This window comes from Ursus americanus, chromosome 28 (genome assembly GCF_024610735.1).
Source record: "Ursus americanus isolate L20-20 chromosome 28, mUrsAme1.1.p, whole genome shotgun sequence".
Classification (NCBI taxonomy): domain Eukaryota; kingdom Metazoa; phylum Chordata; class Mammalia; order Carnivora; family Ursidae; genus Ursus; species Ursus americanus.
This window is the reverse complement of record NC_142154.1, coordinates 35,842,354-35,858,699: the sequence shown is the minus strand read 5'-3', so window position 1 is coordinate 35,858,699 and position 16,346 is coordinate 35,842,354. Positions and strand designations below refer to the sequence as shown.

Here is a 16,346-nt window from a genome sequence, read left to right as displayed (position 1 = left end):
GCTTGATACCACTCAGTGGGCCTGGCCTGCGAGCTCTGAGTGACCGAGGAGGAAGTGGTTAGGTGGCCAGGAATGTAACCTGCGCCTCCCAGATTAATTAATAATTGAGAGCTGGCCCCCAGCCAGGCGGAGCTGCGAGAGATACAGTGAACAAAGAGTGGTTAACTACAGTGGGGGAAGGAAAAGTTTGACTTTGCCTGTGGCTAAAAGGGAAATTCACAATGGCCGTGATTTATGGGCTGAATTACTTCGGATCCTCCTTAGTGGGCCCAACGTGGGCATGTGCTCCAGGAATGCAGACGCTGGCGGCCTGCAGGGCCAGTCGTGCCCACTGGAAGGGAGGAGGAAAGGGTGGGGGCTGTGTGGCCGGCGTCAGCCTCGCTGGAGGAGGCGCGAGGCACCCCCGTGGGAGACAGCGGGGAGAGGGACTGCCCTGGCCGCGCGGCCGAGCGGGGTCTAGGCTAGAAGTTGAGTGCCCGCTGAGACACGCTCCTTGAGGAGGAATGGAAGGAGCAGTGGGTGTGGAGTCTGGCTGCCCAGATTCAGATCGACACTAATTGGCCGTGTGACCTTGGGCAGGGGGCTTCACCTCCCTGAGCCTCCATTTCCTCGTCTGTAAGGTTATACCTGGGATTGTTCTTGGGGTTCAATGAGATGCGGCTCATAGACAGGAGATGCTCACTGGCTGCTGGATTCCCAGGGAATGACTAGCACTGAGGCCCCAGGGACGACCCAGCTATGGCAGAGGGTGCCTGCGGCAGCTGTAAGCACAGTCGGTACTTAGCAGAGATCTGCTTATGTTTGCTGGGCCCACGCGCGCCAGGCGTGTGCTGCTTGCCAGGGCATAGACACAATTATCCACCCTCCTTCCCCAGGAGTCCCTTTGTGGCTGTCCCTGACTCAGGAAAGACACTCTTTCTCCCGCTCGCACTCGGGTCCCTGTGGCTGCAAACAGCGCTCCACAGGGGGAGGCAGTTCCAGGAGGCACGGGGCATTGCCATCAGTTGGGTCCAGCCTAGATGTCTAGGGCTTCTTGTCTTTTCTAGAAGAAATCAATTATGAACTGGATTATGGGAAACAAGCCCTATGTCCCTCCGAGCTGAAAAGTTGGCCGTGGGTGACCAGACAGAAGCACAGTTGATAGGACCATTGCTCTCGTCACTTGAGTCCTGCCGTGTGCGACCGTGTGTATTCAGACAGAGGCTGGGGAATTACTTTGAGAAACACAAAACTGTTGGAGGTGATGGCTCACCTTCCCAAGGTGCCTGGCGGGAGGCAGTGACAGTAGAAGGAGCGCCTTTGGCCTCAGAAGACGCGGACGAACCCTGATCCTGCTTCCTTGTTCACCCTTGAGGACTAGAGGGCAGTCACTCCACCCCTCTGAGCTTTAGATTTCATAACCTAAAACGGGGGTCACTTATGAATGGGCTTGGAGAATTGGAAAACCCTCCACATTTCAAAACAGCATCCTGCCGCCACCCCTGACGGGGGGATAGAGCCACCTTTCTTGGCTTGGGCTGTCGGGGCTGCGGGAACCAAGCTTGGCCTCCTGCTGCTGTGGAAACCAGCATTGGACTGGAAGCGTGGGGCCAGGGCTGTGGGACTGTGTCCACCTGCTAGCCTGACAGGATGGACAGACTGGCTCCTTCCGTCCCCTGCACCTCATGCCCCAGATCCGACAAGCCAGCCCTTGACAGGCAGCTCAGAGCCTGGGCCGAGACGCACCAGGCAGCCTCGGTGGCTTCAAGCCGCACACAGTAGCACAGCCACAAACGGGAGACCTGGTCCCAGGGGCGAGTTGCTGCCAGGCCCGTGGGTCCTTTTGCAACATTTCTGCAGGGAACATTTAAATCTCCTGTTACTTCGTTCTTTACAGCAAATATTAGTATTTAATTGTGGCTTAATGATCTCTCCGGTCAATATTAGTTTTTTGCTTATTACAAAGCCCTCCTGTTTGTTCTAGAAATATACAGGAGCGATCCAGGCAACCCTCACTTTAAGAAAACCCAGCAGGTCGGACTCCGCACTCACTGAAGAGGTGTCATTATGTACCTTTGTGTCGCAAAAGGATATTTTAAAAGAAAAGGATTTAATGCGGGGATTATTTTTGAATCGAACGCCCCTGCCTCTGGTACTTTAATTTGGGGGTGCTTATCCTAACCTGCATCTTTAGTGTAAAATCAGGTCAGGTGTGTTTGACCTGCAGTGGTCACATGACACTGTCTTGTTGGTAAATAGTATCAGGCTGGTGTTAGATGAGGCTTATTTTGAGAGCTTTGCAAACAAGAAAACCAGCCTGCCACCCTGTTCTTTGGCTCTTCCATTCAGAGCCATGCCCTCTGTTCCCTTCACCCTTATCGACTTAGCAAGCCAGGGAAGTGCAGTCCATCCCATTACCAGACAGATGACCGAAGGCTGTAGGCGGATTTGGGGGGGTGGGGGTGGGGGAGCACCGAAACAAGCCTTGTGCGCAGGGAGCTCATCCGGGATTCCATCGGCCAGGCTGCTTCATGAGGATGATGCCTCGCCCTCCCTGCCTCAGTGTCCTGGCCCCTGAGCATCAGTGTCGTCACCCGTCAACTGGGAACAGGTGTGGCTGCTGACCTTTTTCAAACCCAGGGAAGACCCATGGATTTCCCAGTTGTCCTCCCAGCTCTCGGCTGTAAAATCCATTTGGCATCCCACTGTCGAGAGCACCCTGTCGGGCTCACGGTGCCAGGGCCCAGGGGAGGAGAGGCAGAGCCGGGGGCAGCCTCGTTCCAGGCCGGCCCGTGCACAGGGGAGTGCCCTCCTGCCGGCAGCATCAAACAGGATGTGCCACCCCCAGGGACTGAGGAAGGCTTTTCAAAGGAGGAGACGTCGTCGTCGTCGTCGTCGGGGGTCTTGGCGTTTGAGCCGGAGTCTGACGAATGTTGGGGATTAGGGAGGAAACTGTCCTGAAGACCTTCACGGGCCTCCGCTGAGTTTAATGCACTGACTTCACCACTGAAATGCTGAATCATTTTTTAAAAAAATAGGCTCCACACCCAGCGCGGAGCCCAGCGGGGGGCTCGAACTCCCGACCCTGAGATCAAGACCTGAGCCGAGATCAAGAGTCTGACGGACGCTTAAGCCACAGAGCCACCCAGGCGCTCCCTGAATGATTTTGAACAAGGAACCCTGCGTTTTAATTTTGTATGGACCCCCAAAAGTAGGGAGGCAGTCTTGGCTCTCAGAGATGTAGGCACCTGCCCAGCGGCACAGAGCTGTTTGGATTTGCACCAGGTCACCCCTCACTGCCTGTGGTCTCAGGACCTGCCAGATCCAGCGAGAGTAGGATGGACAAAGTACACGCAGACTAGGGCGTCCAAGGCGCGGGGAGCTAAGGGACCCCAATGGCAGGAGCTGGTGGGGCCAGGGATTGGAGGGGTGCAGGCTGTGGGGGGGCCTCACCTGGTTATCGCTTGGGCTGTTTCTGTACCAGCATTGGGCTCCTGCTCCCGAGAGCTGAGACAGGCTGATGGAGGGCGATTTTGAGGTCCTTTGCTTTTATGGCTTTACATTGGGTCCAAGTAGAAGTCTGGGGCGGGACGTTTGCCAGGAAAACTCCAGTTGTATTTGGGAAGGAAAAGAAAAGCAGGGGTGCCCCGAATTCTCCCGGCTCCGGGAGCCTGCAAGGCAGGAATGTGCCCAGAGATGGGCTTCCCTGAACACCCTGCCGTCTGCCACAGACCGCATCCCTGCGCCTCTGCCGCATGCCCACGCTGTCCCCATCTGAACCCCCAAAGGGCCGATTTTGTTCTCTGTGGTCTCGGATTCAACAGGGAAGTCAAGGTTGGGTTGGATCAGCGAATGTTGGCACCTAAAGCCTGAAGATGAAAACCCGGCTTGTGGGGGCGCCTGGGTGGCTCAGTCCCTGAAGTGTCGTCTGCCTGCGGCTCAGGTCATGGTCCCCCAGTCCTGGGATCGAGTCCTGCGTCTGGTGTGCTCTCTCTCTGACAAATAAATAAAATCTTAAAAAAAAAAAAAAAAGAAAAAACAAAACCTGGCTCAGCTGACCGAGAACCCTGACGGCCAGGGAGGGGCCCGGTTTGTGTGTGAATTTGGGAATTGGGCCATGAGCAGAGCCCACCTACAAGCAGGGAAGATTTGGGGACCCCTTCTCTTAATTGCCACCTCTTTCCTGGGGACCCAGGAGGTACCCAGCTTCATGATCTTGTAGAAACAGTGTTATTTTAGAATCTCTCCGGGGCAATATGAAAAGCAAGGCTTTCCCAGCCTAGTAGGTCTCTGGGTAAGAAAACCAACACACAGATTCAGAGTCTGACTTTGTGATAAGACAAAAGAGGACTTGGAATGGGAGCAAAGTTCAGAGCCTTTTGTTGCAGAAACTGGTTCCTTCTTGAAAATGTGGGCTGATTTTATAAGCTGCTTATCGATGTCTCTCTGCTCACAGACGCTTCTCCGCTTCTCCGTTCTTCCCTCACAGGGCCCAGGGAACTAGAATTCTTCCTGCCGGGACTCGGTCCCAGCCTCGCTTCTTTGGGGTCTTCTGTCCCTGCCTTAGGTGCCTGGGTTTCCTCTAGGAGGGCCAGGCTGGTCCAGGCAGGTGCACGGTGTTTCTGGTGTCGTCTGGTCCCCCAGGTGGCTCTCAGAGGCTGTAGCTGCCTGCAGAGCGCTGTTAAGAAGGGAGCCTGGGCCATAGGGCACTGAGACCCAGGGAGAAGCCACTGCTCCGTTGGTGCAGGGAGCCTGAAACAGTCTCGCTGGGGTGGCAGAGCGAGACGGATGCTGATGGCAGCAGGGCCCCAGCTTTGCTCCCCTGGTGGATCTCCCTGCCCCTCTTGGAGCAGTAGGTCCCGGGGAAGGTGGGGTGGGGGTGGGGGGGACGCTGTGCAGGCCTGTGTGTTAGGGCCCTGGTGGGAACTTGTTTTCTGTCAGGGATGCATGAGGAGTTCACTTTTCAGGACTTGTTTGAATACCGCACAGGATAAAGGAATGGAAACCTTACCCATCTCAGCCCAGGCCGCCACTTTGTTCCCCCAGAGATGTGGGGCCGGGCAGGCCAGGGTCAGGGCGCCAAGGCTGGAAGAAAGGCCTCCTGCAGGGCCCCCTAGGCCTTTCCCTAGTGAAGGCCGGTCACGGCCTGTGGCCACCTACCATCCTTACACCCCCCCCCAAACCCATCCAGGGTGGAGGCTCTGGGGAACCACCTCAAAGAGCAGAGGGAGCAGGTGAGGCAGCATGAAGGGCCCAGCAGAGTGTCAGGCCAGCCCCTCAGGATTCCCACCCTGCATTGCCGTGTGGCCTCTCCACCCTGGGGTCTGCCCTCTGAGAGGGGGATGATTCCATCTCTTGGACTTGGGAGTTCCTAAAGAGAGAATGGAGGAAGAGCCTGAGCGCCCACCCCCCGGCACTCAGCTGGGGTTAGCAGCCCTTTCCCAAGACCACCATTCTGCCCTGCGGCATCTAGAAAACGCTCACCGGGTCTTGGAGGGGTGGTGGGAGTGTGGGGGAGAAACTGTACTAAAAACCTAACGAAGTAGATGTGTTCACAGGACTGTAGGGGCCATTGGGAGCTGTTAGAAGGCAGGCTCTTTGAAAACCCCCCGCCCTCCTGGTAACACTAAGGTGGGCAGCGTGTGGTGGGGTGGCCCCCACATTGCCACATCCAAGGACTCCTCCCCCCTTTTTTTAAAGATTTTATTTATAAGAGAGCGAGCTCACTTGTGCACACAATGAGTGGGGGGAGGGGCAGAGAGAGAGGGAGAGGGACAAGCAGACTCCCCACTGAGCCGGGAGCCTGACGCGGGGCTCCATCCCAGGACCCTGGGATCATGACCTGAGTCCAAGTCAGACGCTTAACCAACTGAACCACCCAGGTGCCCCCAAGGACCCTTTTAACGTCCAGCCTTCATAGAGCCTTCCCGTGGCAGCGCGGGGTGGACCTGGCTGCGCGGTCATTGTGCCGTCCCTGTGGCACTGCCCTGCTCTCCTCTAGGCTGCAAGCACAGCAGTGACACTGAGTCCCCTGTCCCCAAGCCTCGATGGCCGAGCTCAAATCCCAGCTTTTCGCCTTCCTAGCTGAGGGCTGTGGACACGCTACCTGACGTGTGGGCCTCAGTTTCTTCATCCTGAAATGGGACTGACTGAGGGGGGTGGTGGGAGTATAAGGTGACTTGCCAGTATGTCGAAATAGTGCATTTGACCTGCTGCATATTCTGCTCGGCATTTGGTAAAGCTTCGTTAAATGGTGGCTGGTATATTAGTATTATTATCATTATTATTATTACTACTACTACTATTCCCCTTGATTCTCAACTGCATGGGCTTGTCTTATCTTTGTAGATATTATTACCTAACATGGATACCTTTATGAACCAAAGAGCTGACTCAGTCTATTAAATACTGTGTACAAATAATATAGAGAGATAAGATTGTACGGTGGTTAAGAATATTAGTAAGAATAAGAATAGCTGTTATTTATGGAGTGCTTATTTGGAACCAGGCATTATTTGGTGCCCTTGAAATGAATCCCAACAGCCGGGTGAAGTAAGCAATGATTGCATCCCCATTTCACAGATTAGGAAACTGAGGCCCGGGGAGGTAAAGTCATGTGCCAAAGATGTCACAGCTGGTGAGTGGCAGAGCTGAGATTCACATGCAGGAAGCTATGCTCCTGAGCACACGCGCTCAAATCCAGCCTGTGCAGGAGACACCTGATGGGGCCCAGACGTGTGCGAATCTCCACTGTGCCTTTGGCAAGTCACCTTACCTCTTCAGGCCTCAGTTTTTGCCTCTGCAAAGTCGTCAGTTTGGGCCACATGGCCCGTGTGTTTCCTGGCCTCCCTCCTCCCCTGCTGTCCTTCCCCCTTGGCACTCCCATCTCATCCCTGTCTTGGGGGTGAAAATCGTGGAGCAGAGCAGCAGGCTGGCCTCCTGCCTGCAGGGGGGTGGCCGGCACAGTCCTCGGCCCCGGAGCCCAGCAGCCGAGAGAGCCCCTGAGGTGGACCCTGGGCAGGCGGCAGCGGTGGCCAGACCGCCCGTGATGTAATGACCGATTAGGAACTTCCTCTTGGAAGCCTGGCTTCCTCTAGGAGCCAAAGGTGCTAGAGCTGAGGTGGGGGGTGGGGAGGGGCGAGCGGGAGCGAATAAGAGGAAACTCCTGTCAGCTGGGCCCTGCTTTTGGAAAGAGTTCAGCAGAGAGGCTCGTTCTAAGCTGTTGACCATTAACATGACACAGCCCCGTGCGCATTCCTTCTCTGCTTTTACTGCCAGAGCCCAGCGGATAAAGGACTGGTCTCCCCCTCCCTTAACAAAGGAAAAAAAAAAAGCCTCTAATTAATGCTGCATCTCTGGACTTGCTGCAAAACCCAAAGCCATTTCTGCAGCTTAAAATGACAAAGGAAGGTTAAGTGGAAACTCCTTTTCCCCCCTTAAGTTTGATTACAAAAACTACTTATCTAATGGGCAAACAGGGCTTTTAAAGGGGTGTTAGGTTAACCAGATGCAGGGCCACATAATTACTCCCAGGCCTGGGAGCCGCAGATGAAAAAGCTGCCGGTTGGACGGGAACTTGAAGCCACAGGCATGACATGGGACAGAAGAAAAGAGCTTTCCAGGAGGGCAGGAGGCCCCAGTGCGGCCAGTGAAAAGGGGACTGGAAAAGCCAGTCCCCCGCCTGGGCGCTCCTCTCCGGCTCTGCCACCAACTTACTGGGTGACCCTGGGCAAGTCCCTTCACCTCTCTGGGCCTCTGAGTCTCCCTTCCCAGCCCTCAGTGGGGTCTGGCTCTGTCTGCCCTGGCTCTGTGCTCATGTGAGGTGTGGCTGGGTCAGCCCTTTCCATCCAGCCCCGGGAGAGACAGGGGGGCTGCTGTGGCCCCAAGTGGGTGTGAAGCAGCTACAGAGGCTTTGAACACGGAGGAGTTCGGCCACCCGGGCAAGCCGCTGGAGACCAGGAGGATGCGGGGCCCAGCCTGCCAATGCTCTGAGCCTTCCCGTCTCGCTCTCGTAGAGGCTGAGGGACCAGAGACCTGTATTAGGGCACATCTCTGGTTCCCTTCACGGGATGGCCAGGTCCGAGGCAGTTTGGCCAAACAGCAAGGGGGGGGATCACGAGGAAAACAAGCTGCATTGCGTATGCTCAGGCTTTTGGAGCGTGCAGCCCACGGGGGAGCACACAGGAACGTTCCTGCCCTTTGTTTTGACAGAAAACTGCTGATTCAAAGAAGCTAAAGGCTTTTCTTGGGATTTCAGCTCTTCCCGCCTCCCCCAGGCTGCAGTCGGCCCCTTTGGTGCCCCAGCAAGCCCCCCCCCCCCCCCATTACACGTTGGACTCACAGCACACTCCCTGGGCAGAGAGGCTGAGGGGAAGGAATGCCAACCATTGTGGGGGCTGGCTCCGTCTAGGGGAGAGCGCCTATTGTAGGCAGTCTCCTCCTGCCCACCGCAGGCGTCCACCACCCTCTGGTGGCAGGAATGTGGGCACCACCGGGAGGCTGGGCCACCCCTGCCTGGTCTGGAAACACAGGGGCTGTCCCCTGGGCCACCGCAGAGCCCTGCTGGGGCCACTGCAGGACAGCCACAGGGAGCAGCACATTTGTGTTCTTTCCAGGCATCAGAGCTACACTGAAATGCACCACTCTTCCGAGTATAGGTGGGGCGTTGGGACAGTGTGTACACCCCAGTCCACGGTACCGATCCAGGTATCAAACATGTCCATCATTCCAGAACGTTCCCTCACGCCCCCTCCGAGTCACTCCCGCTCCCCAGAGGTAATCCCTGTTCTCATTTCTATCACTGTAGGTTAGTTTTGTCTACTCAAGAATGTTATATAAATAGAAACAAACAGCCTCTCTTCTGTGTCTGGCTTCTTTCACTTAGCACAATACACTTGAGATTCGTCCACAGTGTGTGTGTTTCACTAGTTCGTTCCTTTTCATCGGTGAGTCGCGTTCCATCGCACGGATGTCCCGTGTTTCTGTGTTTCCACGATCTTAGTCTGTTCAGGCTGCTATCACAAAAATGCCATAGCCTGGGTGACTCAAGCAACACGTCTTTATTTCTTACCACTCCTGAGGCTGGGGAGTCCGAGATCGAGGTGCTGACAAGTGTTGGTGTCTAGTGAGGGCTCGGCTCCTGGTTCGTAGGTGGCCGTGTTCTCACTGTTCTCGCTGTGTCCTCAGGAGGGCAGAAGGGGTGAGGGAGTTCTCCTGGGTCTCTTTTCGAAGGGCTCTAATCCCATTCACAACGGTTCTACCCTCATGGCTGAATCACCCCCCAAAGGCCCGCCTTCAAAGGCTGTCACACTGGGGGTTAGGATTTCAGTATCTGAATTTCGGGGTGCACAGATATGCAGTCCGTGATACCCGTCCTCCCGTTGATGGACATCTGAGCTGTCGGCCAAGTTTGGGCGCTTGCAGGTCGAGCTGCTGTGGACGTCCACCGAATCACAGAGCTCCCGAGCTCATTGTTCAGGTGGGAAGCCCGAGGCCTGGCGAAGGAAGATGAACCTCCCTGAGCAGGCCCAGAGGCAGGACCCCTGACCGCAGGACTCCTGAACCATCCCCCCCGCCCCGCCCCGGCGGGGGGCCACTCTGCCTGGTCTGCCCCAGACACAGCGCCAGACCGCGCCTCTCCTCTCCTCCTCCCCGCCCCCCGCCCGGAGCCCTCCTAGCCCGGGACCCAGAGTCTGGCTGGGAACCAGGCCAGGCCGGAGCAGGGGTAGCGAGCAGGAGTTTCGGTCAGAGCGCGGTCATCTTTGATGTCGCTCCCTCGGGTCTGACTCCCTGGTATTTATTTGCAATTAAGAAGCTGGTTCCTAATTAGGTTGATGGCGGGACTGCAGCCTTGGAGCCACGAGGAGAAAAAGATCTTCTGCAAACGACTGTCCTCTCGCACCTTGAGCGGCAGCCGGGCTGAGGAGCACGGCGGTGCAGTGGGGCTCTGCCACTGTGGGGAGGGCAGGGGTTTGGGGGGGCCGGCCTGCTCACTCGAAGAGAGCAGGTCAGCTTGTATGGGCCACACTGCATGAGAGCCGAATCCACGCGTGTGTGCGCGCGCGCGCGTGTGTGCGTAAACAGAGCCACAGCAGCCCTCGACTTGGTTCTAGACGTTCCGCTGTTCCTTGCTCGGTTCCTCATTCCTGTGCTAACGAGCCCCTCTCTTTAACCTCGGGTCCCAGGCTAGAAGAAAGCCTGCCCATCAGTACAGTGTTGTACGGTTCGTGGGGGGCGCTGCCATCCGCTATCCTGTCGTAACCGGCCACGGTGGTGACCCGGGCCGTGACCCCCCGGCACCCCTAAGGAGCCCTGGCCTTTGAAGGGTTAGGGCCAGCTCTGGGGCCAGTAGAGAGGCGGCTACTTCTTTCTGTACCCGACTGATCTGCTGCTGGAGTTCCCAGAAAATCCAGAGGAGGACTGTATAAAGGAGGCACTGGACTATGAATAAGTCCATTTTACAGGTGGGGAGACTGAGGCTTAGGGACGCTCGGTGGCTGGTCCCTGGCCACACACCCGGTCAGTGGTGAGAGCCTTAGGTCCGTCTCACTCTGAAACCCTTTGGCTCGTGTGACAAGCACTAGATTAGAGTTCTAGGCTCCCAAGTGCTGGTCCCAGCTCTGCTGTCTGCTGCCCTGCGGCCTTGGGTGAGGCCCCTGTAGCCCAGGGCTGTCATCCTTGGGGCATAAGGACATTGGATTCAGGTAGTGGTTCCCACAGGCCGGTCTCTGCACTACATTTTCACTGGTCCACAGTGAAAGAGATAAGAACATTTCTTACAATCTAATTGTGTTAACTTTTACATCTCTGATTTAGGTCCTACCTGTTTTATTAGTATAAATTACACTTTCTTTTGTGCTAGTGGTAGTCGATGGTCTTGGGTTTTTAATAAGTCTGTACATGACAAAATTAAACAGTAGTAACCCTGTTACATTCACCATCGCTCTGTTAAACAATGTATTGGTTTGTGAAAGCCCAAAGTGTTCGGGCTCCCCGGACAAGATGATGTCAGTGGGTCCCTCAAGCTCTGGAGCCCCAGGACCCCAAGAGCTGGGCGGGGACAGGGAGGCCCCGAGCATGGTGATGTGCTCACTTGCTGGCTTGCTCTCGGGAGACCTCAGACCTAAGTCCTTGCCCACCATCCCTTGGGGCCTGAGACCAGCGGCCCCAGCTGCTGGGCAGGATCCAGTGGGAGCTGGGGGTGAGGGCAGTGGGCTGACCCTTAGGATGGATTTTATTTCCTTCCTCCTTCCCTTTTAGCGTGTTCTGCGAGCACCCTAGGGATACATGCAGTCTTGGGACAGAGGTAGAGAGGATTGAGGCCCACCCCTTCCTACTGGGAAGTCTAGACCAGCCAGGGGCACTGACCAACAGCACGGATACCTGCTCAGGCCTAGGGAGTGACTGCACTGAAGGCCGCAGGTGCATGGGAGGGAGCGATCAGAGAAGGCTTCTTGGAGGCAGCAGTCCATCTCCTGGAATTTGGAAGGTTTGGCCAGGCGCCCAGGTGTGATGAAGTGTTACCCAGTCTGCTTACACAGAGAGGCTGCAGGAGGTGAGGCCGGGCCCAGGCAGTGTCCCTAAGCCAGACGGTTGGGGCAGGCCGGGCCCTAGGGCACCTCTGTGGGGTCCATCTCCCAGGCACAGGGTCCGATCTCCGTGAGGAGTGCTGGAGCAAGGGGGACACGCGTATTGATAAGGTGGGGGCAGATGATGGGGGACATTTGCTTGGCTGGGGTGGGAGGAGCTAAGAGGAGGGGGACAGGAAGTACCTCCCCCACACCCTCAGTTCCATTACTCTCAACCTCCCCGCCCCGCCCCCTATTCTGACTGCCAAAGTGCTTCTTGCCTTTTATGATGGAGTGACTCCACCCTGGGGCAGAGCTGCCACTTTATGACTGGGTGGCCCTCTGAGCCTTATCTGGGGGGGGGGCTAGCAGTATGCCTCACTCAGCGATGCTGCAGTGCGCCCTTGGGGAGGGAAGGCCTTCCAGTGGGGGGGCTTTCCGGGGGGGGGGGGGTGCGGGGAGTGACTCACCAGCTTGTGGGCGAGCACCTCTAGGATTCAGGCCATGAGAGAACAGTCTGGTTACATACAGGAACACTGAGGCCTAGAGAAGGGAGGGGACTTGTTCGGTGCAGGGGCTTCAGGGGGGAGTCTACGCAGAGTGTGGAGAGGAGCCCCCCCCCCCCAGTGTGGCCTAGCACTCACTCATGTGTACCCTCGACCAGCTCACGGCAGCTCCCTGGGTCTCAGTTTCCTCACCTGTGGAATGGGCTGGTAATAGAAGTGAATCAAGGCTGTTGGGAAGAAGGTGCCTAACTGATGCAAGGCTTTCAGTGATGCGTGTTGCCCCTCCTGTCACCGAACATTCTCCAGGCACAGGTGTTTGCTTCCCTACCTCTCTGTATCTCGTGCGCCAAAGGAACTCTCGCTGCTGCTGAGAAGACTGGTGCTGGACTTTCACGGCCGGGCTTGGACGGCACTGCTTTCGTGCCCCTTGGAAACTCCCCGACCTGTACCGGATGGATGGATGGATGGATGGATGGATGGATGGATGGATGGATGGATGGGTGGGTGGATGGATGGATGGATGGAGAGAGGGGCTGTGGCTTGGAGTGTTCCTGGCTGTGCACCTGCTGGGACTGGCCTAGTTGCCTGCCTCTTGGTCGCCCACCCCACATTTGAGCTGTTTCTCTACCTGCTGGCCGAGGGGCGAGTCAGCTGAGGGCAAGGACCTCAGGGCAGTGTCTTTTCTCCCCCCATCTCCTCCCACTGGCCAGAACCAGGACCCGGAGGGGACTAGGAGGCAAGTTAATACGTTCTCGGGGAGTGGCCCGGGGACCTATGTCTGGGACCTCAACACCAGGCAGAGGGTGAGGGGCACGCCCTTTGGGGCTCTGCCCAGTCCAAGGCCTCAGCGGAGCTGGCAGCCTACAGGAGGCGCTTTGAGAAGACAGCTTCCTGCTGGGTGGCTAGGAGGGCCTGCCAGCGCACAGGAGGATCCGAGGGGCCCTGCCGCCCCGCTGCTCTGGGGCTACTAGGCGGGGCTGGGCTGAAGGCAGACAGTTGACCTCGCCCAGGCTCCTGATGAAGGTGTTTTCTTCCTTGGGTTCAGTTGGACTTTGGTCACAGTTTCTCTTGGAGAAGCCACACCATAAAGTGCCTTGCTTTGCTCCCACCCCGTTCTTGGGAAAACCTCTCCCTCTGTGCATGAGCCCCAAACAAGGGCTATGTGGGAACAGGTCCCCTCACGGGGCAGTCACGGATGCCCACCTGCTTCTCAGCGCTCCGAGCTCAAGGGAAAGACCTGATGTCTGAGAAGCTGGCCACACACGGGAGCGGCAAAGATGGGGCTGCCTCCAGCTGCCCTTGTGGCCTTCGGCCTGGTGTCAGAGAATTGCTCATCCAGACATGCAGACATGCCTCATGCTGGAGGGGAAAGGGATTCCAGTCATCCAGGCCACCCCTTTATGGTCCATGGGGAAACTGAGGCCGCACACACCTTTGGGAGCTGGCGATCTCTGGAGGCCCTGCGGGGCAATTTGCTTTAATGCTTAGAGCCCCTCAGCTTCTCCGTCTCACGGAAGGGGCTGCAGTTCGGGGGAACAACTGCACTTCGTGCCAAGAGAGCCACCTTGAGGGCTGAGGAGTGGGGGTTACTGGGAAACTAGGCATTATACTCAAGGCCAAGGCTGGAAGGGATTCTGGGGGCCAACTCCCCCACCCCGCCGTGGCTTCCTGTGCTCGACCCCCCCTCAAGTGTGATTTATGCCCCCTAATAGCTGTTCAGGTTGAGGCTTGGGCTGGTGGGGTTCAGATCGTGGCCTTCGGCGGGCTGCTGGTGTCTGCCAAGTCTGGATCCTCGTCTGTACAATGAGGAGAAGGTGGCCTCGGCGCAGAGTGCGGGGAGGACCCAGTGAGTCCGGTATAGTCAGAGCGCAGTGTGCAGCTCCAGGAACATTGTAGGTGCTGGGTGTTCAGCCCCTCCTTTGGGCGTGTGTGTGGGCGCAGGGCAGGGTTGGCCCTCTCCTGCCAGCTTGAGCTTGGAAGATTCTAGGGGCAGGAGCCGGGTGCGGTTCATGTTTGCGTGCCCGGAGCACACAGTGGGTGACTTGCCTTCCCTGTGGGCTCCCAGCCTTGCTCTCCCTTTTGCGTGTGTGCAGGGGCTGTTCTGCGAGGTACATTTCTTGAGGACAACCCGGCACGCGTCCGTGCCCACATGTCTGCTGAACGCTGGAAACCCCAGCCACCCGCCCCGCGCGGGCGGCGGCCCCACCTCTGCTCCCCTCCGCGCCCCCATTAACCGCCCCCCGCGCCCTGTGCTTGCCCCGCAGACGCCAGCATGTCTCCGGATGCCAGCAAGCCGAGCCACTGGTGCAGCGTGGCCTACTGGGAGCACCGGACGCGCGTGGGCCGCCTCTACGCCGTGTACGACCAGGCCGTGAGCATCTTCTACGACCTACCTCAGGGCAGCGGCTTCTGCCTGGGCCAGCTCAAGCTGGAGCGGCGCAGCGAGTCGGTGCGGCGCACGCGCAGCAAGATCGGCTTCGGCATCGTGCTCAGCAAGGAGCCCGACGGCGTGTGGGCCTACAACCGCGGCGAGCACCCCATCTTCGTCAACTCGCCCACGCTCGACGCGCCCGGCGGCCGCGCCCTCGTCGTGCGCAAGGTGCCGCCCGGCTACTCCATCAAGGTGTTCGACTTCGAGCGCTCGGGCCTGCTCCAGCACGGGCCCGAGCCCGACGCCGCCGACGGCCCCTACGACCCCAACAGCGTCCGCATCAGCTTCGCCAAGGGCTGGGGGCCGTGCTACTCGCGGCAGTTCATCACCTCCTGCCCCTGCTGGCTCGAGGTCCTCCTCAACAACCACAGATAGCCGCGGCCGCCCTGCCCCGCCGCCGGAGACGCGGCCCCCGCGGACGACACCCCCCAAATATCATCTACCTAGATTTAATATAAAGTTTTATATATTATATGGAAATATATATTATACTTGTAATTATGGAGTCATTTTTACAATGTAATTATTTATGTATGGTGCAATGTGTGTATATGGACAAACCAAGAAAGACGCACTTTGGCTTATAATTCTTTCAATACAAATATATTTTCTTTCTTTTCCTCCTTCCTCCTCTTCTTTATTATTATTATTTGTTTTGTTTTTGTTTTTAAAGAAAATGGTACAGCAGAGCTAGGTGGAAAACCTGGGTTTGGTGTATGGTTTTTGAACTATTAATGCCCAGACAAAAAGCTAATACCAGTCACTCATTGATAATAAAGTATTCGTATTATGTTTTTTTTTTTTTTTTAATGTCTTCTTTTTAACAAAGAGGGACATGCAGGGTTTCCGTGGGTTTCTGACCCATCCAGCATCCTCAAACTTGATCTCTAGTCTTCTACCAGGGAAAGAGTAGGGGGGATAAACTGAGAAGGGAGGAAGGGCATATGTTTCCTGTTGAGGCCAGAGAAGGTTCTGATGTTCCCTCCTGCCCATGGCTTCACTGTGTCCACAGGAGAGGGGTGTGTAGAGGGGAAGGAAGCTCTCCCAGTCTAATGGGGGAGGCTCAGGTCCATGCCTCCCATCTCTGACCTGTGCACAAGCTGGAAGAAAACACTAATTCTCACCACTCTGGGGAAATGCCCTGAGGAAGAAAGACAGATAATGGGCCTCGGGCCCACCTGCCCCCTTCGAAAACCCACCTGAGCCCCAGGGAAAAGCTCCTTTTAGGACCTAGACAAGCCACTCTCCCACCCCTCACCAAAGAGCTCAGAACTAGGCCATCTGGGGTTGTATTTATGATTTATGCAAAGGCAGGTTGTTTCTTTCTACTCTATAAAAGGGAAGAGTTGAGATTCTGGAAGAGCAAATGACTAGCTCATCACAGATCGGGGTTAGAAGTCACATTTAATTGTAGGACCAGAGCCATAATAAATCAGTTTTCTCTCTTGAGAAAACTCAAAAAAAAGAAGGCCTCCTTGGCCAGATAACTAAGGGGAATGTTACCTTGTCTATCTTCTTGCTTGGAGATTTACATTAGCATAGAAAGTGCTCGAGAAGCCACGTGTATTATCTATCGCTGCGTAATAAATTATCCTAAAACATAGCAGCCTGAAACTAACATTTCTTATCTCTCTCGGTTTCTGTGTTCAAGAATGCAGGAGCAGCCCGGCTGGGTGGTTCTGCTTCAGGGTCTCGTGAGGTTGTAGTCAAGCCGTCGGCCAGGGCTGCAGTCATCTGAGGCTCGTCTGGAGCTGGACGACCCGCTTCCAAGCTCACTCACGTGGCTGTTGGCTCGAGGCCTCAGTCCCTCACCACACGGGCCTATGCACCGGGCTACTCACGACGTGGCTTTCCCCCAGAGCA

The 16,346-nt window shown here is 56.5% G+C and overlaps 1 protein-coding gene across 2 annotated transcripts in view; it reads left to right on the top strand.

The window, feature by feature from the left end:
* The window catches only part of SMAD6 (SMAD family member 6), a 74,547-nt gene extending 59,267 nt beyond the window's left edge, over positions 1-15,280 (top strand). For both annotated transcript variants that reach the window (XM_045810605.2, XM_045810604.2), the window contains one exon: positions 14,317-15,280. In XM_045810605.2, coding sequence (XP_045666561.2) covers positions 14,317-14,858 — 542 coding nt within the window. In that variant the 3' untranslated portion in view covers positions 14,859-15,280. The remainder of the gene's footprint in view (positions 1-14,316) is intronic.
* Positions 15,281-16,346: the final 1,066 nt, after the last annotated feature.